This window comes from Megalobrama amblycephala, unplaced genomic scaffold, assembly GCF_018812025.1.
Source record: "Megalobrama amblycephala isolate DHTTF-2021 unplaced genomic scaffold, ASM1881202v1 scaffold265, whole genome shotgun sequence".
In the NCBI taxonomy this organism is placed as follows: Eukaryota; Metazoa; Chordata; class Actinopteri; order Cypriniformes; family Xenocyprididae; genus Megalobrama; species Megalobrama amblycephala.
In genome coordinates, this window is record NW_025953341.1 from 548897 (window position 1) to 571938 (window position 23042).

General features: G+C 37.8%; 1 protein-coding gene and 1 long non-coding RNA gene across 5 annotated transcripts in view; both read right to left on the reverse strand.

Annotated features, from left to right (window-relative positions):
* The window catches only part of hdx (highly divergent homeobox), a 71396-nt gene extending 61397 nt beyond the window's left edge, over positions 1-9999 (reverse strand). Inside the window, exons 1-3 of one of the 3 annotated variants that reach the window (XM_048179632.1) lie at positions 9758-9999; positions 6997-7261; positions 5586-5732 (exon numbers count right to left, since the gene is read on the reverse strand). In XM_048179632.1, the coding sequence (XP_048035589.1) occupies positions 5586-5732; positions 6997-7032 (183 nt within the window). In that variant the 5' untranslated portion in view covers positions 7033-7261; positions 9758-9999. The remainder of the gene's footprint in view (positions 1-5585; positions 5733-6996; positions 7262-9757) is intronic. The other 2 variants (XM_048179633.1, XM_048179631.1) reach the window with 2 other exon arrangements.
* A 5335-nt stretch (positions 10000-15334) lies between these two features.
* Positions 15335-19063, reverse strand: LOC125261083. Of its 2 annotated transcripts, XR_007183207.1 has the most exons (3): positions 18891-19053; positions 18594-18670; positions 15335-18307 (listed from the first exon to the last, which is right to left on the reverse strand). It is a non-coding gene; the product is annotated as an uncharacterized LOC125261083 (long non-coding RNA). The 2 variants fall into 2 exon arrangements; XR_007183206.1 differs by having other exon boundaries at positions 18594-19063.
* Between the last annotated feature and the right edge of the window lie 3979 nt (positions 19064-23042).

Consider the following 23042-nt stretch of genomic DNA (forward strand, 5'->3'; position numbering starts at 1 on the left):
TACAGGTTTGCCCTTATACTGATTAACTACCCCCTGATGTTTACTAGTGTCCATACCAGACCTAATCTGTGAAACACTGGCATTAGAACCAAAACTGCTCAGACCACTACCCAAACCATCCCCAGACTTACCGGTTGAGCTGTTGTTATAGCTCCACCATCGTCTTGGTGGATACAATGATCGTCTTGCAGCAATAAAAGGCCTCTGCTACCTCTACTGCTTGTTTAGATGAGGTAAAAAAAAAAAAAAATGGTATGACCGATCTTAAGGGGGGTTCTGGCTACACGTGCTACCAGAGGCAACCCCCAAAATACTGGCCCCGAAAGGTAAGATCTAAACTGTGGCCTGTTGCACAAAGCCAGTTTCAGTTGCTACCTAAGTAAGTTCAAGATTAGTTTGTGCAAACTCTGGTTTTTCGGGCTTATGAAGGTGGATTGGTTTTTACCGGGGTTCATTGCTATGGTAACTTACACTACACGGCTAACCTGCTCCGGAGCAGGTTTTATTCTGAGTTAGAGATCACAAACCCAAACTCAACCAATCAGCTGTGAGTAAAGTGACATGTATCTGATGCAATAAAGCCACTCCCCCTGTATCTCTCGCTCCAAATTAAATCAGTTTACAGTGAACACATTTTAGAGACAAAATTGCTTAACATTTGCTGTTAATTATTCATTATATTTATATTAAATAAATTAAAATTATGAATAATTCATGAAATATTCATATAATTAGGCCTATTATATTAAAGGAGCCCTAGAATTTCAAATTGAATTTACCTTGGCATAGTTGAATAATAAGAGTTCTGTACATGGAAATGATGTACAGTGAGTCTCAAACACCATTGTTTCCTCCTTCATATGTAAATCTTGTGCGTGAAAAACACCACGGAAAAACAGGTGACTCTCAACATAACACTGACTGTGACGCAACAGTCGGGATCATTAATATGTATGCCCCCAACTTTTGCATATACCAGCCCATGTTCTAAGCATTAGACAAGCCAGTATTGACGTCTGGAGCTGCACAGCTGAATCATCAGAAGTTCTGCAGGTATTGTGAAGCATGCAAGCAATGACAACAGTGAAAATGGCAGATGGGTTGATAATAGGCGTTCATGATACATGATATTTAGTGATATTTGTAAATTGTCTTTCTAAATGTTTCGTTAGCATGTTGTCAATGAACTGTTAAATGTGGTTAAAGTTACCAATGTTTCTTACTGTATTCACGGAGACCAGAGCCATGTCGTTATTTTCATTTTTAACCCGAAAACACTTGTAGTCTGTAAACGCAACTGCATTCTTTATAAATCTCTCCAACAGTGTAGCTTTAGCCACGCAGCATTATCAAACTCATTCAGAATCAAATGTAAACATCCACAATATACCATACTTACATGATCTGAACAGTTCGAACTGAGCATCACGAACAGTTTGTAAAGATCCATTTTGAGAGTTATATTGTGAACTTCAGTACTGTTTATGCAATGTTTAGTGCAGTCATGAGCTTGGCGGCCTGTTTTATGGCGAAACATCAAACACCCTTCAGCGAAAACTCAAGATCTTCGCAATTTAACGTTGTAAAGGCCTTTAGATTAGACTGACCAAATATGATGTTTATCTGATGAAATCTCTAGGAGGAGTTTGTTAAAGTACAACATCTGGAAATGGCAAAAACTGCAAAAATTTTGCTGAGAAAATTCTAAATATCTTACTTCTTGTTGGGTTTTCAGATTTTGCTCCCAGGACTTTTTTGTAGGTATTGGGCTGTTAAATGTGTCCACTGAATTTCAAACTTGTACACTATATTGCCAAAAGTATTGGGACACCCCTCCAAATCACTGAATTCAGGTGTTCCAATCACTTCCATGGCCACAGGTATATAAAATCAAGCACCTAGGCATGCAGACTGCTTCTACAAAAATTTGTGAAAAAATGGGTCGCTCTCAGGAGCTCAGTGAATTCAAATGTGGTACCGTGACAGGTTACCACCAGTGCAATAAGTCTATTCATGAAATTTCCTCACTACTAAATATTCTACGGTCAACTGTTAGTGGTATTATAACAAAGTGGAAGCAATTGGGAGCAACAGCAACTCAGCCACGAAGTGGTAGACCACATAAAATCACAGAGAAGGGTCAGCGCATGCCGAGGTGCACAGTGCACAGAAGTCGCCAACTTTCTGTAGAGTCAATAGCTACAGACCTCCAAATTTCATGTGGCCTTCAGATTAGCTCAAGAACAGTGTGTAGAGAGCTTCATGGAATGGGTTTCCGTGGCCGAGCAGCTGCATCCAAGCCTTACATCACCAAGTGCGATGCAAAGCGTCGGATGCAGTGGTGTAAAGCACGCCGCCACTGAACTCTACAGCAGTGGAGATGTGTTCTCTGGAGTGACAAATCATGCTTATCTGTCTGGCAATGCGATGGACGAGTCTGGGTTTGATGGTTGCCAGGAGAACGGTACTTGCCTGACTGCATTGGGCCAAGTGTTATGTTTGGTGGAGGGGGGATTATGGTGTAGGGTTGTTTTTCAAGGGTTAGGCTTGGCCCCTTAATTCCAGTGAAAGGAACTCATAATGCTTCAGCATACCAAGACATTTTGGACAATTTCATGCTCCCAACTTTGTGGAAACAGTTTGAGGATTCCTGTTCCAACATGACTGCGCACCAGTGCACAAAGCAAGGTCCATAAAGACATGGATGAGCGAGTTTGGTGTGGAGGAACTTGACTGGCCTGCACAGAGTCCTGACCTCAACCCGATAGAACACCTTTTGGATGAATTAGTGCGGAGACTGCGAGCCAGGCCTTCTCGCCAACATCACTGCCTGACCTCACAAATGCGCTTCTAGAAGAATGGTCACAAATTCCCATAAACACAATCCTAAACCTTGTGGAAAACCTTCCCTGAAGAGTTGAAGCTGTTATAGCTGCAAAGGGTGGGCCAACTCCATATTAAACCCTACGGATTAAGAATGGGATGTCATTAAAGTTCATGTAAAGGCAGGCGTCCCAAAACTTTTGGCAATATAGTGTATGTGAACTGACGAGAACTCTAACGAGACATGACCGGCTGCTTTATATGATAAACATTTTAATTTAAATGTTTATTCACATAAATGTGAGAATAAATCATTATTTTTACTAGGGGTGACCCTGAATAGTCGACGATTCGAATCTTCGATAGGAGGAGCCTGATTCGACTACCAATCTCACAGTCGAATCGTCGCAGAGGTGTTATGAGAAGAGATATGGGGGCGCTCAATATCTGATTTTACATAGACATACCGGTTCTTTCCCAATAGGTTAATATACAGCCTATTATGTTAATACTATAAATAAAAATGTGAAAAGAAAGAAGCTTTTAATAAATATTTTTAATGTGCGTGAATAAATCCAACCTGTGACCGATTTAAGTTTCACTTCCATGATCCGTGACCGGCAGATGAGCATCTTTATGGCAGGGATTTAATCTTCAACGATGTCTGGGATAAAGTGTACAATATGATGCACTTTGAAATGGTAAAAGATGAACAAAAAAACGTATGATGCAAATTGTGCCAACAGCTCATGTCCTATACAACTCAACGACAAACATTGCGGCGCGCTTCTGCCGGCCAACGAGCTGACTATAGCACGCTATTTGAAAAGACTCAAACGGACACAGGCAGATCGCGTGAAAGACTGGATTTTTCTCTCTCAATCAGGTAGGGTAGCTACAAGTGATTTCAAACTATTTTAGACGGATGTAATTTGATTTTTGGATGCTGTTAATGTTTAGCTAAAAAGACTGCCACTCCAGTTTAGCGTTTATTGTCTCTGCAGTTAAAACGGCAAGTTGACAATTCTAGCTATAATTTTGTTATTTTAATAATTTCTTTCATTTTAATTTATTTATTGATCACTCTAGGTTATTAAATTTAGCTATTTCTGGCTTGTGTTTTGAATATGTTCCCCTTTGCACTTCAGGCATTTTGCATTTTTTTTTTTTTTAAATTAGGTTATTTTCATTTATTAAAACGGTATATTCTGTTCTAATTCAATTCTGTAAATTAATGTTTGATAAAAAAAAAAAAAATTATATATTTGGTTATTATGGTTTTTGGTGCATCAATGTTGCGCTGTAGATTAGTTAAAGCTTGTTCGCACAGGCAATTTAGCCGATGTCATTTGATTTGCCGACATATGAAATGTATATCTGTCTGCAGTTATTAATATATATATATATATATATATATATATATATATATATATATATAAAGTTTATTGATCCAAAATGTTTTTATTAATTTTCTTCTATATCTTTGAGAGTGTTCTGTACATCGTGGCTGTGAATGTTTATCCGCATTGATTTGTTTAAAAAATATAAAATCATTGTCAGTTTTGTCTATCACTTGACAGGCAGTTTGGTCGGTTTATGGAAAGATGTTTCTCTGTGCTGTGTGTGAAAGAAAATAAAAATTGTCTTAAGCCGCGAGTACACTATAGCCAGGCCGTACTTCATTTTTTCCGTGTCCCGCTCCATCTCGTGCACAGTTCAGCGCGCAAACCTTTCAAAGTCCGTGCGCACTCTCTAGTGCTCTAGTGGACCACTAGGGGGATCCCCCTTATGATTCGACTATCAGTCGAATACAGGCAATCTGATTCGAATCGGATTCGACTATGTAAATCCGTAGTCGAGGACACCCCTAATTTTTACAAATGTGCACACTTTTGGACTAAGCCGTAAATAAAGCTGTTCAGTGATGCTATGTGAACATAAATAAACCGGAGCAGACGTGCCTGAATTAATATGCGTGTTGATATTCTATTCAAAATATTAAAATAAATTACAGATAGATTGTTTTGCACTCCTGAAATAAATTAAGAAATTCACTGCAACCTAGTTTTATCATGAACAGTGGTCCAATATCTGCTGAAGTCTTTAATCTTTCTAATGATACTCAGTTTGTCCCAAACAAGTAAGAGTGTAATGTTTTGTGAATGTTGAACAACAATAATCCGGGGCCATCGGCAATCTTTGTACGTAAAGGGGTTAAAGTATTATTTGAGCTTTAAAACTGTTTCAATTCTCAATTTAAGGTCATTTTAGAGTTTTGGCATAACACTGTCCCAGCAACAAAGTTATAACATTTTGACTTACCTTTACACAGAAAAAGTAAGAGATTTTTCACACTAAAATCATTTTAACACCCACTGTTTATGTATTGTGTCCATACTTTTTAAACTTTGAGTATTTTAATGTTAATGGATTGGATCCATTCACTTCCTTTCTAAGTGCCTTAAATGCTTTGGTTAAATTGAAATGAATTTGGTGGATTTAGCTCACAATTGTTGTCGACTGAGAATAACTTGTATATTTTATTGACAGATTCTTCAGTGATAATGCACATTTTCTGTTTTCACGTTTTAGAGAACTTTGTGTTAATACTGTATATATATTTAAAAAATAAGTGCACAATTATCATCTTGCTCTTTAGATATGAGTCGTTCAATGAGTTTGCTTATAAAAATCTATGATGGTTGACCACTAAATATCAGAAATGGTCTGAAATGAAATGTTCAATAAAAAAAAAGGCTTACTCTAACCACGCTGAAGTCAAGTTTGGTCTCTTGAGCACACTGCAGGATGAGCTGGAAGCAGCTCTTGCTTTGATTGGTCATGCCGTTTTCATAGTAGCGTTCCAGGATCCGCTGTTGCTCGGCAGTAAATACAGACCGCAAGTTCATCTGTAACATGAAAGGACGTTATAATAAAAAAATGACTAAACATTACTGCACAGTATGAGCAATAAGACAATAAGAAAAGCCACATTAAATATACTACTGAGTGTCACAAATCAAATCTCAGAAATCTTATTTTAATTGAATGTTTAAATTGTAATATCTGGGTTGGCAGATAAATGTTTTACTGACAGTTTCCCATGAGTAGAGTTTGCTCCAATTCTGTCCCATTAAGACAGGAACACACCAAGCCGAAGGTCGGCCGTCGGGCACTTTTTGTTCGTCGGCTGACTAAGTTTTGTCAGTGTGTTCCGCACAGTCAGCTCCTCGTCTGCTTTTTTCGGCTGATTCGACATGATGAATCGGCGTCGGAGCTCGTCGGCCGGTCGGGCCATCTGATTATTCCGATTGGCTGTTCAGCTACTGCCACCTGCTGGTTCGGAAAGGCATTTCATCTTACGCAGGCGCAGAACGGACATGCTACTTAGCGTTGGCTGTCGAGCGTCGGTTTGGTGTGTTAGGCCAACTTTGGACACAGACGCTGCCTACGTGAGCCAACCCTGCAGTCTGCTTTCGTCGCCACTAGTTTGTCGGCGTCGACTTGGTGTGTTCCTGCCTTTAGTCTCATGTTAACTTAAAATCATGTTGAATGTTTTGTGGCTATACTTTTGAAAGAGTGTCTGGGTTTCCATCAAACTATTTTTGCATTTTCTGAATGTTTCACCCACAGCCGTGTATGGGGAAAATCAGGTATTTCAGTCCTCATTATGCGAGCTATTTCACTCACTCTCCACAGTCTTCTGGCAGTAATTAATTACACTATTTATAACTGCTTCAATACAGCAAATAACCAAAGCAAGGAGGTCATTCAGCTGCCTCATGACACACAATTGAGACATGCTTCATAACATTACTTGATGGAAACGTGTGAAGTTTTGCATTCTGATTGTTCAAACATTCATTTAAAAAATGTGAAACAGATTCAAGAGTCAAAATTCTATTAGCTGGTAACGCGTTAGATGCCGTTGAGCTTAATGTGTTAAACCCTGAACAGTCCTTTAGGTGTGTAGTTGTACAACTTAAGGTTAAACAGTTAAATTTTATGTCCCTCTTTAATTATAATACAAAATCCCAATATATGTGTAATAAATCCATTGCTTTGGTTAGGTCTACTGTAATGTATTTCACTCCACAGCACAATGCTGTATGCGTGTGATGTGAATCCCTTTAGAGCACATCTCTAATGCATATGTACTTATAGGATACTCACAGTGTGAATGCTCCTCTTTTCCAGCCATTTTTCCATCCCTCTGGTGGATGTGCAGAGAGACCCCAGGAATCCGGTTGAGCTATAATTAATCTCAACATATAGCAGAGACACACTGTTGTGTGCACATCTATTCACACCAACTTTCAGCCATTGCAACACTATTAACTGCTCTTACGAGACTTCTCAGTGAGCAAAGGAAGCTGTATTTGGGAAGATGATATAAACAAACACACTCCTGCACTCTCCAGGTCTGGACCCCTCAGATCTGAAAAAGACCATATGCAAAGGTTGTTCTTCAAAACAGCCATTATTGCTATTATTATTATTATTATTATTATTATTATTATTATATCCAATCTTTTAGGTTCGAGCTCATTCACGGATATGCCTGAGCTCTGATTCAAAACAATACTGAGAAAAAAACACTTTTTATAAAATGTCTTTAACTACTAGATACTAACATTTAAATTAATCATTAGATACAAAGCACTTATTGTGTACATTTTACTTATATTTTAAAAATACCTGCATGTCTGTAATCAATTTCTGTAATTACATCTATTATTACACTGTTGACCCTTCCCTTACCCCTTAAAGGTGCACTATGTAATATTTCCTGTCCGCTAGAGGTCGCTAGAGATGTATTCAAAACAAAGGTGTGGCTTGATGATGCCAAGTTTAAGCGCGGAATCTTGGGACATGTGGTCTTCATCTCAACGGTAGGTGGAAAAGAATTGTGATAGGACTCGGGAACAAATCATGTTCATGGATGCGATTATTAACGTTACTGTAGTATGAAGCAGAGCAGGACCGAGTGTTGTGAGAGCTGAACGAGGCTGCTGGAGCGATTGCGCAACACAGGCCGCGAGCAGCGGAACTGTTATTATGTCACAGTCGCCGGCGCCGCTTCCGCTTTTCCGGTCATGAGTATGAGGTAACACAGCTCTGTTTATCATATTAGATACATTTGAGAGTGTTGAAAATTATTAAGGTTACTCTGTGCATTCGCTCGGTGGCTGCTGTGAGACACTTGTTGCACACTTCAGTAAGCTAGATCCATTTTAGAATATCATACGAAATGCTGGATGGCTTGTGTTGATAAATGGCATGTAATTAATTTTAAAATGTATTGTATGATGGAAAAAAATTCTGTATTACTGTTACTAAAAATAAAGCTGCATCTGATTATGCTATGTTAGCTACTTCACAAAATAGTGTTTTTCTCTGAGGCATGGTAAAGCATGGTACTTGCAAAAAAAAAAAAAAAAAAAATCAAGAAAATTAGATTTAAACAATAAGACTAAACGTGTTGAGCTATATAACAATTATTCGTTTTATGTTTATAAATATGTCAAAACAGTTGTTCCATTGTCCATTAAAACATGTAATATATTAAAGCGTATTTGGTGTTTCCATGGTTTCTACAAAATAAAACCGGAAACCGAGGGTAACACAGGTATGACGTGATTGACAGGCGACTCCTCACACATCCCGGAGCCTTGGTTAAAATCGCAATTTTCTCACGATTTACAAATAATTGCAAACATTTGGCATGTTGTAAGTACTCAAGTGAACAAAATATATAACACTGGCCTAGTGGTTTTTGTATATTTTACTGCAAAATTCTTACATATTGCACCTTTAACCCACCCTGAAACCTAACCATACTACCAAACCTGTCCCAAACCTTACTCGTATCCACCTCAAAAGCAGCACTTGTATTTTGCAATATAACATCAACACAATAAGTACACTGTACCTAAGAATTAATTTTTTGACATAAGACGCCTAAAAGTGGGACCAAAAAAATTGTTTACTATTTCAGTCCAACCACATTACCCGAGAAAAGTTCTTCATCTGAGAATACAATCACTATCATAGTTCCTGCCAAATCATAGTTACTATAGGCTACATATTGTGATAATAAAACTGTTAGTATTATCATTCAAAATACAATGACAGAAAGATTATGACATCTTGTTAAGACTGTGTGAAAGAGACGTGACTTTCATCACAACGTAAATGTAGTGAAATCTAAATTTCGTCCAAGAAAATAGACTACCGTTTCCTTTAATTATTAACACTATGTTAATAAAAACATAATGCTGTGTGTGCATCAGCGTAATCATGACCATTGTTTGTTGTGATGTGCGGCGGTGCTGATGCGGGTTAGCTGCAGTGCTAAAGTCTCTCCATCCCGCGCCATTACAAACACACTCATCAACATCTAGCATGTCATTGCTGCTCGGACAGTTAATGGTAAACAAACCGTTTATTTGATTTATCATTTGAATGTCTGTAATGTTCAGAAAATGTATGTCAATCGCCGATGTTTCATTTGTGAGTTTTAAATAATATCATACAATTAATTTGCGCTCGTGCATGAAATCATAATAATAACATCTCAAACAGAGCTAAAATGGGCATACGACCCCACCGCGGCTCATCTCGGAGACAAAATGTTGGGCGTTGGGGTAACAATTAAAATAAAAGGCGTAACTAAACTGAAGTAATGTGGTAAAAAAAGAAAGAAAGAAAGAAAAAAGATAGAGACAAATTCCTGACGCGCGCTAGTGCGCGAGAGAGGCCCAGGAGGCCACGCGCGAGCCAAATCTTTCACTCGAAACTTTTTTATTATTATTATTATTTTGCATTGCTCAGACAGCGATGCTGGTATAAATGTATGACACTGGCTATTTGGAATGAGAACCGTGATGTCACCACAACCTTACAACATTGTTAAGCATGTTAAAAGAGATACCTTTTGTAGAGAAATCAACAGCCCCCTCGAATTCAGCAGATTTCTTTACGAATCCCCTGGCTAGACAATGAAATCAAAACGTCCGATCATCAATTCTAATCATGATCGTGACGTCGGAGATGACACGAGCCAATAGAGATGCAGAATCGTCGTTATGACACGATCAACCCCGCCCACCACTGTTAGGTGAGGGTGGGAGGTTTCAAAAGAAAGACCACTGATGCTGATTACAAGTTACAAGAATTACATATTACAAAATACATATTACACCAGGTTACATATTCTGTAATTTAAAATAAATAAATAAATAAATAAATATATATATATATATATATATATATATATATATATATATATATATATATATATATATATATATATAAATTTAATCGTTTAAAATAATCATCACAAATGTAAGTAATACAAAGTAATAAAATAATACATAAGAAATTTTAAAAGAGAGTTTAAGATATTCTTTTTTTTCCCTTTAGGATGCAAATTAAGACATCCTAATTAAGCAGCAAGCGTTTTTCCTAATTCAACCTGTGCAGTAAAAGTCCTAAGTAACTTCAAAAATCTTAATAAACTAATTTTGACTGTCAGCAAATATTTATCTGTATTTGTGATTTTTTTTTTTTTTGCTTAGATTTTTTTCCTCATATTTTATGACATCAGAAATCCCAAGAAATCATTTGAATGAATTAAGAAGAAATTATTTCCACCATTGCAGTTTTTTTTTTTTTTTTTTTTTCCATTTTAATTAAGATTGTTTAATTATGATGAGTTAGTGATGGTAGAGTTATGATAAGGTTGAGGAGAATATTATATGATTGTAAAGCGCTTTTAGTGTACAGTATAGTAAAGCGCTATATTTAAATTCCTCATTCATTCATTCATTCATTCATAGTTCATTTTCTTTCTCAAAATCATCATCTTCACAAATCCTTTTCAACCTAGTTAACTGACTAACTGGCTACCTTTTTTCTGGGTAATTCGATTATTATTTGCAGATAAAATTACTGTTTATTTCTAGCTTTTTAAATGAAGATATTAACCATGTTCCCTTTCTTGTAACATTTATATAAATAAATCTAATTCATTTTTATTTTAATCCAATGTAAATTTTAAACCAGATAGCTTTATCATTACTGTGTATATCCAGTGCCATTCAAAGTTGCATTTTAACATGTTTTAACATACTTTGCCATAAGGAGATTTTGTATTAAAACCATTAGATTGCAATACGTGTATAATGCAGAACTGCAAATACTCAAGCATATGGCTGTATAATATTGAAAATGACTTTTAAAATTCAACAGTATCAAGACGAAAATGAACATTAAAATGAGACATGGCTGTACTGAATAAAGTGAATATGTAAAAACAGCAGGTATGAACACCAATGATATGACAAAAGACAAGTTCAAACACACCACATATAAAGGCAGAACTGACGAGCTTCAGGTACGCTGAGCTGATTAGCTCATCAGCTGAGAGCATTGCCCTAGCAACATGAGCCACCAACAGGTGACAGAAAACACAACAAGACAAACAAGATGAACACACAGACCTGCGAACCATGACAGTACCCTTCCCCTATCAGAGGAACTTACTTGTCGATTATAATCATAAAGAAGGGACTGATCCAATATGTCCCTTGCAGTAACCGAACTTCTCTCCTCTGGACCATAACCCTCCCAGTCCACCAAGAACTGGAATCCGCATCCCGTCCGTCTCAAATCCAGAATACATTTGACCGAATAAGCAGGTTCCCCATCTACGAGAGGCAGCGGTGGGGGAACCAGAGCAGGCGGATTAACGGGGAATGAAAAACGGGTTTTAATTTGGAAACATGAAAAACTGAATGAATTCTCCTGTAGCCAGAGGAAGTTTAAGGTGGACTGCCGCTGGACTAAGAACTTTAGTGACAGTGAATGGGCCAATAAATTTGTGAGCAAGTTTATTACAAATGGAGCAGAGAGGAATATTCTTGGAAGAAAGCCACACTTTTTGTCCAACAACGTAGACAGGAGGTCTTGACCGGTGGCGATCAGCCTGAGCCTTAGTGTGTGCACCCACCTGGAGGAGAGTCTGTCTGGCTTTCCAGGCGGCACCTCTGAAAAAAAGTGTGGGCAGAGGGGACCGCGACTTTGGATTCCAGACTAGGAAAAATTGATGGCTGGTAACCTAAACTACACTCAAACAGAGATAGGCTCGTAGATGTGCGTACTCAACCCATTAAAGTTGCTGGCTCCAGGAGGATGGATTCTGAGAGACCAAACAACGCAACACCTGCTCCAAGTCTTGGTTGGCCCTCTCTGTCTGACCATTGCTCTGAGGGTGAAAACCAGAGGAAAGACAACATTTGCCTCACAAAACTTACAAAACTCTCTCCAAAATTTGGAAACAAATTGGGGTCACCTGTCAGAGACCACATCCTATGGGAGGTTATAAATGTTAAATACATGATCAATGACAGCAATCGCTGTCTCTCTGGCAGAGGGTAATTTGGGAAGAGGAATGACATGAACCGCCTTTGAGAACCGGTCTACTATGGTCAAAACCACTGTGTTGCCCTGTGAGGGAGGGCGGGCTGTAACAAAATTGAGTGCAATATGGGACCAGGGTCTCAAAGGGACTGACAGCAGCTGAAGGAGTCCAGCAGGGGGTCGATTGGAATTCTTACAACTAGCGCAAACAGAGCAGGCTAAAACAAATCTCCGGATGTCAGAAGTCATAGATTGCCACCAGAACCGTTGCTTAATGAGAAACAAGGTGCAACTCACCTCTGGATGACAAGCCACCTTAGAACAATGACCCCATCATATTGGACCGTAAAGCCTCAGGCAAGAACAAATGCCTCGGTGGGCAGTAGGACAGAGGCATTACCCCTTGTTAGGGGTCTTCAACTCGTTCTCCCAAGTTACCATTGAAACAACAAGTTTCTCTTTCAAAATGGACTCGGGAGAAGATGGGTGCTCGGAATGATCAAAAACACAAGACAAGGCATTGGGTTTGATGTTCTTGGAACCCAGACAGTAAGAGATGGAAAAATCAAAACGGCTGGAAAAAAAAGAGCCCACCGAGCCTGCCTAGGGTTTAAACGTTTGGTGGACATTATGTACTCAAGGTTTTTTTGATCAGTCCAGATGATGAAAGGCACCCTGAGCCTTCCAACCAATGAAGCCATTCCTCTAACGCAAGCTTGACGGCCAACAACTCTTGATTACCAGTATCGTAATTGTGCTCGGCGGGAGACAAACGATGAGAAAAAAAAAAAAAGTGCACCGATGCATCTTGTCGTCTGCAGAAGAATGCTGGGAAAGAACTGCACAAACCCCCACCTCTGACGCATTGACCTCCACCACAAACTGACAAGAGGAATCAGGGGCAATGAGAATGGGAGCTAAAACAAAACTGCTCTTGAGGTTGGAAAATGCAGCCTTGGCTGCTTTAGACGACCTGATCGTCATTTTGGTGGAGGTCAAAGTCAAAGGGGCGGCTAGTTTGGTGTAATTGCGAATAAAACTCCATTGATGACCTGAATGTTCCTGGAGAGAAGGAGAAAATACCAATGTGTCATCCAGGTATAAATAAATGAAGTTATCGACCATATTTCTCAGCACGTCATTGACGAGTGCTTGGAAGCCTGCGGGAACATTGTATAGCCCCAATGGCATAACAAGATATTCAAAATGCCCCCTGGGAGTATTGAAAGCAGTCTTCCCCCTCCCTGACACAGACCAAATGATAGGCATTGCGAATGTCCAACTTTGTGAAAAAGGGAAGCTCCCTGCAACTGCTGGAAGGCCGAAGACATCAACGGCAAAGGATAAGTGTTCTTAACCATGATGTTGTTCAAACCTCGATAGTCAATACAAGGGCGCCAACTTTCTTTTCCATAAAGAAAAACCCCGCACCTGCAGGGGAAGAGGAAGGGTGGATGAGTTTGGCTTCCAGAGAATCAATCCATGTAGCAAATGCAGCAAAGTCATTTTATTCAGATTAGAGAAATAATTAAGCAAGATGGTCAGAGTCGTGGGTAGAAGATGGTGAATGGCAGGCCTTGGCAGCGAGGAGACTGCAATGGGCTCAGCGTCATCTGCTGACAGATAGTCCAATGAGTAATCCAGTGAAGGGAAGGAGAGATAATCCAGATGAGAGCAGGAACGAAACAAATGGCACAAGGAACAGGAAACAAAACTGGATGGGAAAAACAGCACAAATGAACACAAACGATCTGACAAAAGACAAGAGCAAACACATCACATTTAAAGGCAGAACTGACGAGCTTCAGGTGTGCTGAGCTGATTATCTCGTCAACTGAGAGCATTGCCACAGCAACGCGAGCTGCTAACAGGTGACAGAAAACACAACAAAACAAACAAGGTGAACACACAGACCTGAGAACCGTGACACTAACATTCTTCCTAACATGTTATACAAATTAATGCAAGCTTGAAATTTGAGGGTGGATAAATGATTTTATTTTTACATGAATATTCAAAAGATGTGCAAGTCACTCATACAATTTAAAACAAATATTAAACATATCTGCAGTCCAATCTTGAATGGAAGGCTTCTGAGTCGATGCCGTGGAGCTTGTCTCATTTGCCCTTCCCAGCAATAACCTGGTGGACACACAGGAACCTCATTAAATTGTCTTTTCATTTACTTCCCTCATGCCATCCCAGATGTGTATGACTTTATTTCTCCTGTTGAACACATACAAAGTTTCTAAGAAGAATATCTCAGCAAGAATATCATCATACCATGCAAGTGAACGGTGACTAGAACTCTCGTTTCTATGGCATGAGGTAAATAAATGAGACAATTTTCATTTCTAGATGAACAATTCTTTTAAAATGCCACAACTACACTAATACACTTATTCACCACAGATTTACTGAAAACATACCAGATGTGCAGCTTTTGTAATCAATGTGGCACTCCTAAAAAGTGGAGATGGAGTACATTTTCCAGAAGTTTTCTTTTTTACTCTGTGGTTTTATTTTTCCAACACTTGAAAAAGAACAAACAAGAAAATGATTTACTGAGTATTAAGTTTGAGTATTAAATTGAATAAGTATTATTTGTGTTTTGGTTTTGGTAATTGAACCAAATGTTTAAATTGCATTACTTTAAGTGGAAAGTAAAAATTGGATAACCATAATGAAAACATTAAAGTTTACAATTAAGCATAATTTAGAGTTTTGGACATTTAAAAATTTACCAAAGCTATTACAAAAAAAGTTTAATAAATGCATTTGCAATTTAAATAATTTATATATAAAACTTTTTTGAGTGCAAATTTAAAAACTATAACAAGCTTACCTCTTCATTTCATTGTTCAACATGACGCTATTCACACTGAAAATTTTCTTTGTTTTTGGTAGCAAAACAACACTTGCGCAATTACTGCCACCAGCTGTGAACACGAACCAGATACAACACCCATTAAATGAACCATTCAAAAGCCTCTAGAGATTTGTACATCCCAACCCAACCCATTTGGAGCTGTCTTCAACCAACACTTATACCTGTATCACTGGGATCTATCCCAAAGAAAAAAAATTCTTTATTGTAAAATTTCCTTTATTTCAAACGTAAAAAGTCATGAGTGGGCTTACAAGGTATGTGCACTTTTTAAGCATTTCTACAGGATTTCACAGAGATGAGCGTGTTGCATCTTCCTGGAAATAGAGCTCATCATGATCAACTAAACACTGGATTTTCAAATCAAAAGTATGTGAAGTGTGTGAACTTCATGTCATAGATTCTTTAAAATACATCCAAGAGTTTTACATGCTGATCTGTTATTGTAGGGACATCAACTTTACATTTTCACCTTCTAAACATGACGCTGAACAAAACGAACGGTGATTGGCTGTACACACCATTGTACACCTAAAACACCCGTTAACCATATAATTGCAAACAATTACATTAATTTATATGTATATACCGGTAAAAAAAAAACAATACATTCATAGGCCTATTGTAGTTCTCTCCACAACAAAACCTTAGTTTTGTTTAACAGTATTCAGAAAAGTTTAATGGTATTCAGAACAGAACAAGAACGAAAAAGTAGTTATAAAATGATATCTTAAACTGTAAAATAAAACATAATTTAGATAGCCATAGTGGCATTCATTATAAACAACACAAGTCAAGCCCAAATTAACTTTTTTATGCTAAAGCGAAATTGATGGGCTTGAGCCTCTCTCATTTGGCAAGAATCCAAATATGTTTCTATATTTGCATGCAACATTTTGGTTGCTAAATTATGATTCATTATGTAAACAATAAAGGCTTTGTACTTCACCCGTGTTCCAATATCCACGTAAAACAGCATCCTTCACATGCGGAAAAATGTCTGTGGTCTCATTTAATTTGAGCAGTGTTGACTGCATTTTAGTTTGATGATGAATGGCTGAAATGTCAAGTTATAAATGCTAGAAATGATGTTGTTTGTGCGTGTGAGGCGCCTGCGATCACTTGGATTTAATAAAATAAAGATATAAAGAGTGTCACAAAAATGAGCATCACACAGTATTTTTCTTTTATTAATCTGTTAATTATTTAAATGAAATATATGTAGTGTAGTCCTATTTATTTTATTCCTTTTATAACTTATAGTCAAGTCAAGTCACCTTTATTTATATAGCTCTTTTTACAATGCAGGCTGTGTCAAAGCAGCTTTTCGGGGGTCCAGTTCTTCTCTGGACAACAATGAACAGTGCATGATTATGATTCAGGCAGCGTTACGGGTCACAAGTCAAATTGGATCGGAACAGTTAAAAAAGTTCCTTCTGGTTAAAGGTTGGATTTATCAAGCCGGTATGGAAACAGTTTTGTTGAGGATCTGTGCCAATGGCTGTCATGTCGATGAGGCCTTCACAGGGGATAGCTGACACAATCTCTGCTGACACTTCAGGGATGCATTGTAGTCATGTCTATGTGCAGGTCCTCCATCTGATCTGGATACGGCACGGATCCGGCTGACTACGGTAAACCTCGGGATAAACAGAGAGACTAATATTAGCATAAATGCCATTCCTCTTATGATGTAATGAGTACATCGGGTGTTATAGGAAGTGTTCCCGGTTCTGGCTGACCTAATTTATGCAGCCTGACAATCCTTTAACGGATGTGAAAATATAAATTGACAATGTGTTATGTGTATGCCAGGTTAAAGAGATGCGTTTTTAGTTTAGATTTAAACTGACATGAGTGTGTCTGCTTCCCAGACAATGCTAGGAAGAAAGTTTAGGTGCCAAATAGGAAAAGGAACTACTGCCTGCAGTTGTTTTTGATATTCTAGCAGGGGCGTTTCCTCCGAAGACGCAAGGGAGGCAGAGCCTCCTCAAAAAAACTGGATGAGAAAATAATCAATATTACAAAAATAAAACAATGCAAATGTTACAAAATGTTACAAAAATTGTTACAATGACATTAAAAAGTGTAAAAGCCACTCGTTTTTCTAAAGAAACACTGTCAAACAGCGACACCCGCAGGTGAAGTTACAGCCTCCCTTCAGCTCATAGAAACAAAGCAGAGCCCCCTAAGCTTGCGGTGGGTTTAGCGGGGGGTAATTGAGAATGAATGGGGGAAAGTCATGTGAGAGGAGGCAATGCCTCCATCGCGCTATGATTGGATATGATCAGTTGCGATTGGACATGATTGGTTCGTGCGATAAATCCCGCCTCTTGTTTTTGTATGCATTCTTGTCGAATCAGCCTGAATGAAGACAGTGATGGCGTTAACGGGAAGACTAATTAAAAAGTAAGTAAACAACTGTCACTTAGATATCACTGCTTTATTTCCCCAAAATCAAACTCAAAATGGCCTGAGAACATGATGACTGCGGGGGGTTTTAGTGAGCAATCAGCATGATGAAATTAAAGGTACATCTTTGTGTCAAGCTTCATGACTGCTGAAAATATATTGACTATTAAAAAGAAAAGCTGAATATTAGTTTATACATAATATATATTGTTTAAATTGTTACTGCCTTTAGTTATTATTTTGGAATAAATGTGAAAATGCGTAAAACACTAACTTGATGAAATTTAGACTTGGTTTTAATAAATAGAACATTACATAGTGTAAAAATACAAAATAGAATTGTATTTGGTCTCTCTTTTTATAACTTAACCAGGAAAATTGTGTAACAGGGACATAAATGAGGATGTTCCCTCCTCATTTTAAAACACAACTGCACACCACTGTATTCTAGGTATTATCAACTGGCCAGAATTCTGAGATCACAATAGACATGAAGGACTATAATGCATTAAGAGCTCGCTCAACTACTGGGGAGCTAAACCATTTAGTGCTTTGTAAGTAATTAGCAAGTGTAACGGACGCGCTCTGTCTTTAACAGTTGGTTAGGTTGGATGCACGTCCCTTAACCCTTGTATATTCTGCGTTGTGTTCTTGTTGTGTTGAATGAAGGAAAGACACAGACCACGACCAACTGTACTGCTGGTTTCTCTTTTAATGAAGGCGAACAGCAAATTCGTTTCCTCTCAGCAAACCTGGTGCAAACTGTACAATTCAACAAAAAAATACATAAGGCTCTGTCACATGCAGTCTCCTCCACACAATACACAGGTCTCGAGCTCCTCCTCTCAGCTAGTCTGGCGCAAACTGCATATACATATACTGATAAAACTTTTACTATTATCAGCAAAAATACTTTTAAATAAAAATGTGAAAATGAACTGAATAAATTATAAAATGCTCAATGTAATTGACAACATGAATTTCTTTTACATATGCAATCAATGTAAACACTATGCCAGACAAATTATCATGAACATTATACACATACCTGTACAATTCAACAAAAAAATACATAAGGCTCTGTCACATGCAGTCTCCTCCACACAATACACAGGTCTCAAGCTCCTGTTAGCAGATAAACATACAGAAAATCCTGTAGACTAGCACGTGGAAACATGTCTACTTTAAAGCTTGGAAAAAGTCTGTTTACAAGGTTTACGTTCAATTGACACTAACTGCATGTTCACAACCTCAAAACTAACATTTATACATGCATAAAACAAGGTTTGCATCGTACAAAAACCGAAATAAATGTTTAAAACTGACGAGCAAAATAATACATTACCTCCTCTCAGCTAGTCTGGCGCAAACTGAAGGAAGCGCGTGAATGACGCCACAAAGCCTGCGACACTCTTAAAGTGACAGTACAGGTATTAACACTATGTCTGAATACAACATCCAGCCATAAACATTGGCAACAGAACACATCTTAAATGTATAAAAAACAATGTTCATCAGGATTTGGTGACATTTCAACCGTAAAAGTAAAGATATAATTTCAACCTGGTTACACAAGATTTTAAAATCTATACAATGTTTAATAGGGAGCCATTGCAGTGTTGACAGAACTGGGCTAATATGGTCATACTTCCTGGTTCTAGTAAGAACTATAGCTGCTGCGTTTTGGACCAGCTGTAGTTTGTTTAACAAGTAAGCAGGGCAACCACCCAGTAGAGCATTACAGTAATCTAGCCTTGAGGTCATGAACGCATGAACTGTTCTGCATTTGTCATTGAGAGCATGTCCTAATTTATATATTTTTTGATGGAAGAATGTGGTTTTACAGATGCTAGAAGATGCTAGAGCCCCCCTCTCTCATTTGAAAGACATATTTCTAGCATCTGTAAAACCGCATTCCGGGTGAGTTTGAGTAAGATGTGAGTTTGGTATCTCTGCTGATTTTCACTCAAATTTCATTAAAACAAGACAATATAAAGCTAGTTAGTGCTCTCGAACTCTTAAGTAGTTAGGGTTCATCAATTGCAATTTTCTTGCTTAAATGCCATCAAAGAAACAAGGAAAGAAAGATGTCGCTGAGGGAGAAAGTTCGGCTGAGACCGCGGGCTCAATGGAAGAGGCCAGCTCAACAGCAAGTAACGACCTGGTGCTGCTTGCAATTGAATCTCTCAGATTGGAGCTGGGCAAAGTTAAGAATGATATTATGAAAGTTTGAAAGGAGAGATTGCGACGCTGGAGAGGAAAATTGATGCGAAGTTTGATGCAGTGCAGTTAATCATAAATGACCATTGCACAACTCTCAAACATCTTGAACAGACCGCTATGGTCTCGTCAGATGCTGTAATGAAACTACAAGCTCAAGTTAAAAGGGCAGCCTTTGCCAGAGTAGCCTAAGACAGATCCTTCGGGATAAACCCGGTGTGAAGTTTGGCATTTTGTATCCAGCGAAACTTCGGGTGACGTACAATGAGGAAGAGAAGCTTTTCACTGACGTGAACGAAGCATGGAAATTTGCAATTGAACAATTTGGCACAGATAAGTAAATATTGAGTAATAACTCAGAGATCAACGACTGTTGTTTTATTTAAGTTTATGTTATTTATCGGACTCAATGTTGGACTTTTGTGAAGTCGCTGCAAAGTAATATGCAGAGGTCGGCTTTTCTTTTCTACTTTTTCTTTTATTATACGTATTTATTGCCTTCTACTTCGTGGTATGTTGCGCTGTACATTTGTTCCTCTAACAGCCAAACATGTTCTGTTAGCTAATGTTTTGTTGGGAGGGTGGGTCAGTGCTAAAGGTTTCCATGGTAACAACTAATAGGTAATTGGTTGGAGCAGATTGAGATTATCTGTTGTAATATTCACTATTTATGTTAAATAATCCAAATGCAAAGGGGGTGTTTTTAAGTTTCTCCACTTGGAATGTCAAATGTCTGAATGAAACAGTTAAGAGAGGGAAAATAGGCTGATATTATGTTTCTACAAGAGACCCATTTGAACATACTGCACGTTAGACTGAGATGCAAATGGATTGGACAAATATATCAATCCAATTTCTCTGCCAAATCTGGAGGAATAGCTATCCTTATCCGTAAAGGAGTCCCATTTAAACATAATTAATTTGACTATTTCAGATAAAGAAGGGAGATATGTAATTGTTGTTGGGGAAGTATTTTCTGTGCTATTAACATTAGTCAATGTTTATGGACCAAATTGTGATAAACCTGAGTTTTTCAAAAAAGTGTTTGATCTAATTCCTTCTATTTCAGATACAAATCTCATAATTGGGGGTGATTTTAATTGTGTCCTTGACCCGTATTTGGACAAATCCTCCACAAATATAGTTAGTTCCAATTCCAGTAAATTTTTGAATGCATATATAAGTAATTCTAATATGTTTGATGTGTGGAGAATTCTCTATCCGACGATGGCTAGGGAATACTCGTTTCATTCTCAAGTCCATAATATCTATACCCGAATAGATTATTTAATTCTGGATGGTAAACTTATGCCCCAGGTCTGTACGACTAAATACCATAATATTGTTATCTCCGATCACAGTCCAGTGACCTTTTCTAATAAGATAGATGTAACGCAGTTCATATATATGGGATGAAGGAGGCGGGAGCTGGCGAACGTTCAAACAATAATCTTTAATAAAATAAACAAAGAACAAAACGAAAGTAATGCCGGCAGACCCTCGTGGACGTCTGCTGGCCACACAAACATAATAAAACATAAAATAAAGTCCAGGCCTTGTCCTCTCTCGTCCTTCACTTTCGTCGCTACTCCTTTTATGCTCCTGGAGCTCCTCCGTGAGAAACTCAAGGCTGGTGCGCCTCGCAGGTGATGCTCGTTATCACTTGCGTCACCGGCCTCGCGCCGTTCCCTCTCACAATAGATAATATGGAGAAACCACAAAGAAATTGGAGGCTTAATTGTCATTTACTTACAAATAAAGTCTTTATTAATCACTTAAAACAGGATATAAAAATGTTTTTTGAATTAAATTACAAACCGTTTAAAAAAACGTTTACAAAAATAGACATTTCTATGGGGGTGCTATGGGACACATTTAAAGCATTAGGAGTTGTATTATCTCATATCAAGTGTTTCAAAAAAAGAGAAATAGGGCTGAATCAGAGGTATTAGAAGTTCAAATTCGCGAATTAGATGTGGAAAATGCTATACACCCATGTATTGAAAAATCTAAAAAAAATTGTGCACTTAAATATAAATTGAATGAAATCCTCTCTTCTAAAATTTCAAAATTCTTTCAGTATGTAAAGCAAAAATACTTCAAATTCGGTGATAAACCTCAGAAACTTTTAGCTTGACAACTCCTTAAAACAGCATCTGAACGTACAATATACAAAATTAAATCAGGTCCAGCTGGATTTTGTAATGAATTCTATAAAGTCTACAATGAATTACTATCACCTTATTTATATAGGGTTTACAAACAGGCATCTATAGATCAGTCTCTGCCATCCTCCCTAAACGAGGCAATTATTATTGTAGTCCCAAAAAAAGGAAAGAATCCAGAGGAACTGGGTTCTTATAGGCCTATCTCTTTTCTAAATACAGATCAAAAAATTCTGGCAAAAACCTTGGCATGCAGACTAAATGCAGTAATTAGAAACTTGGTGCATACAGATCAAAATTGCTTTATATCAAAACGTAACTCTTCTTCTAATCTTATAGGCGTCTTTTTAACATCATGTACTCTTCCAGAGCCTTGGAACAAGATTTTACCATTCTGTCATTGGATGCAGAGAAGGCATTTGATCAAATTGAGTGGCCTACCTATTTGCTGTACTGAAGAAGTTCAATCTCAGAGATAATTTCATTTCATGGATTAAATTGTTGTACTCTTGTCAGTATGCAAGTATTCTCACAAATCAAACAATATCTTCTTGTTTTGAATTACTCAGAGGTACAAGACAGGGTTGTTCGCTGTCACCACTTTTGTTTGCATTAGCAATTGAGCCTTTAGCTCAGGCTATTAGAGCCCATTCGGGTATTAAAGGCTATAAAACCAGAAGTGCTAATAATAAATTGGCGTTATATGCAGATGATGTAATTTTATTTATTTCTGAGCCCAATAGTAGCACTCCAAATATCCTTAATTTGATTAATTTCTATGGCACATTTGCAGGATATATGATTAATAGGAACAAGAGTGTGTTGATGCCAGTTACTATCAAAGATTCTTCTTGGCTTCATCATTTGCCCTTTAAGACTGCTTCAGAACTATTCACATACCTAGAAACTGAAGTGACAAAAAAGTTTTCCAACTTAGTTAAGGCTAATTTTCAACCCCTGTTGTCAAAACTTAAATCCATGATCAGTTTCTGGAGAACACTTCCTATTTCACTTGTGATAACGCAGTTTATGCATCAAAACTACAATAATTCATATACTCATATAAAAACAGACAGCCAGGGGGGAAGCTAAAAAGTATATAAATTGGGACT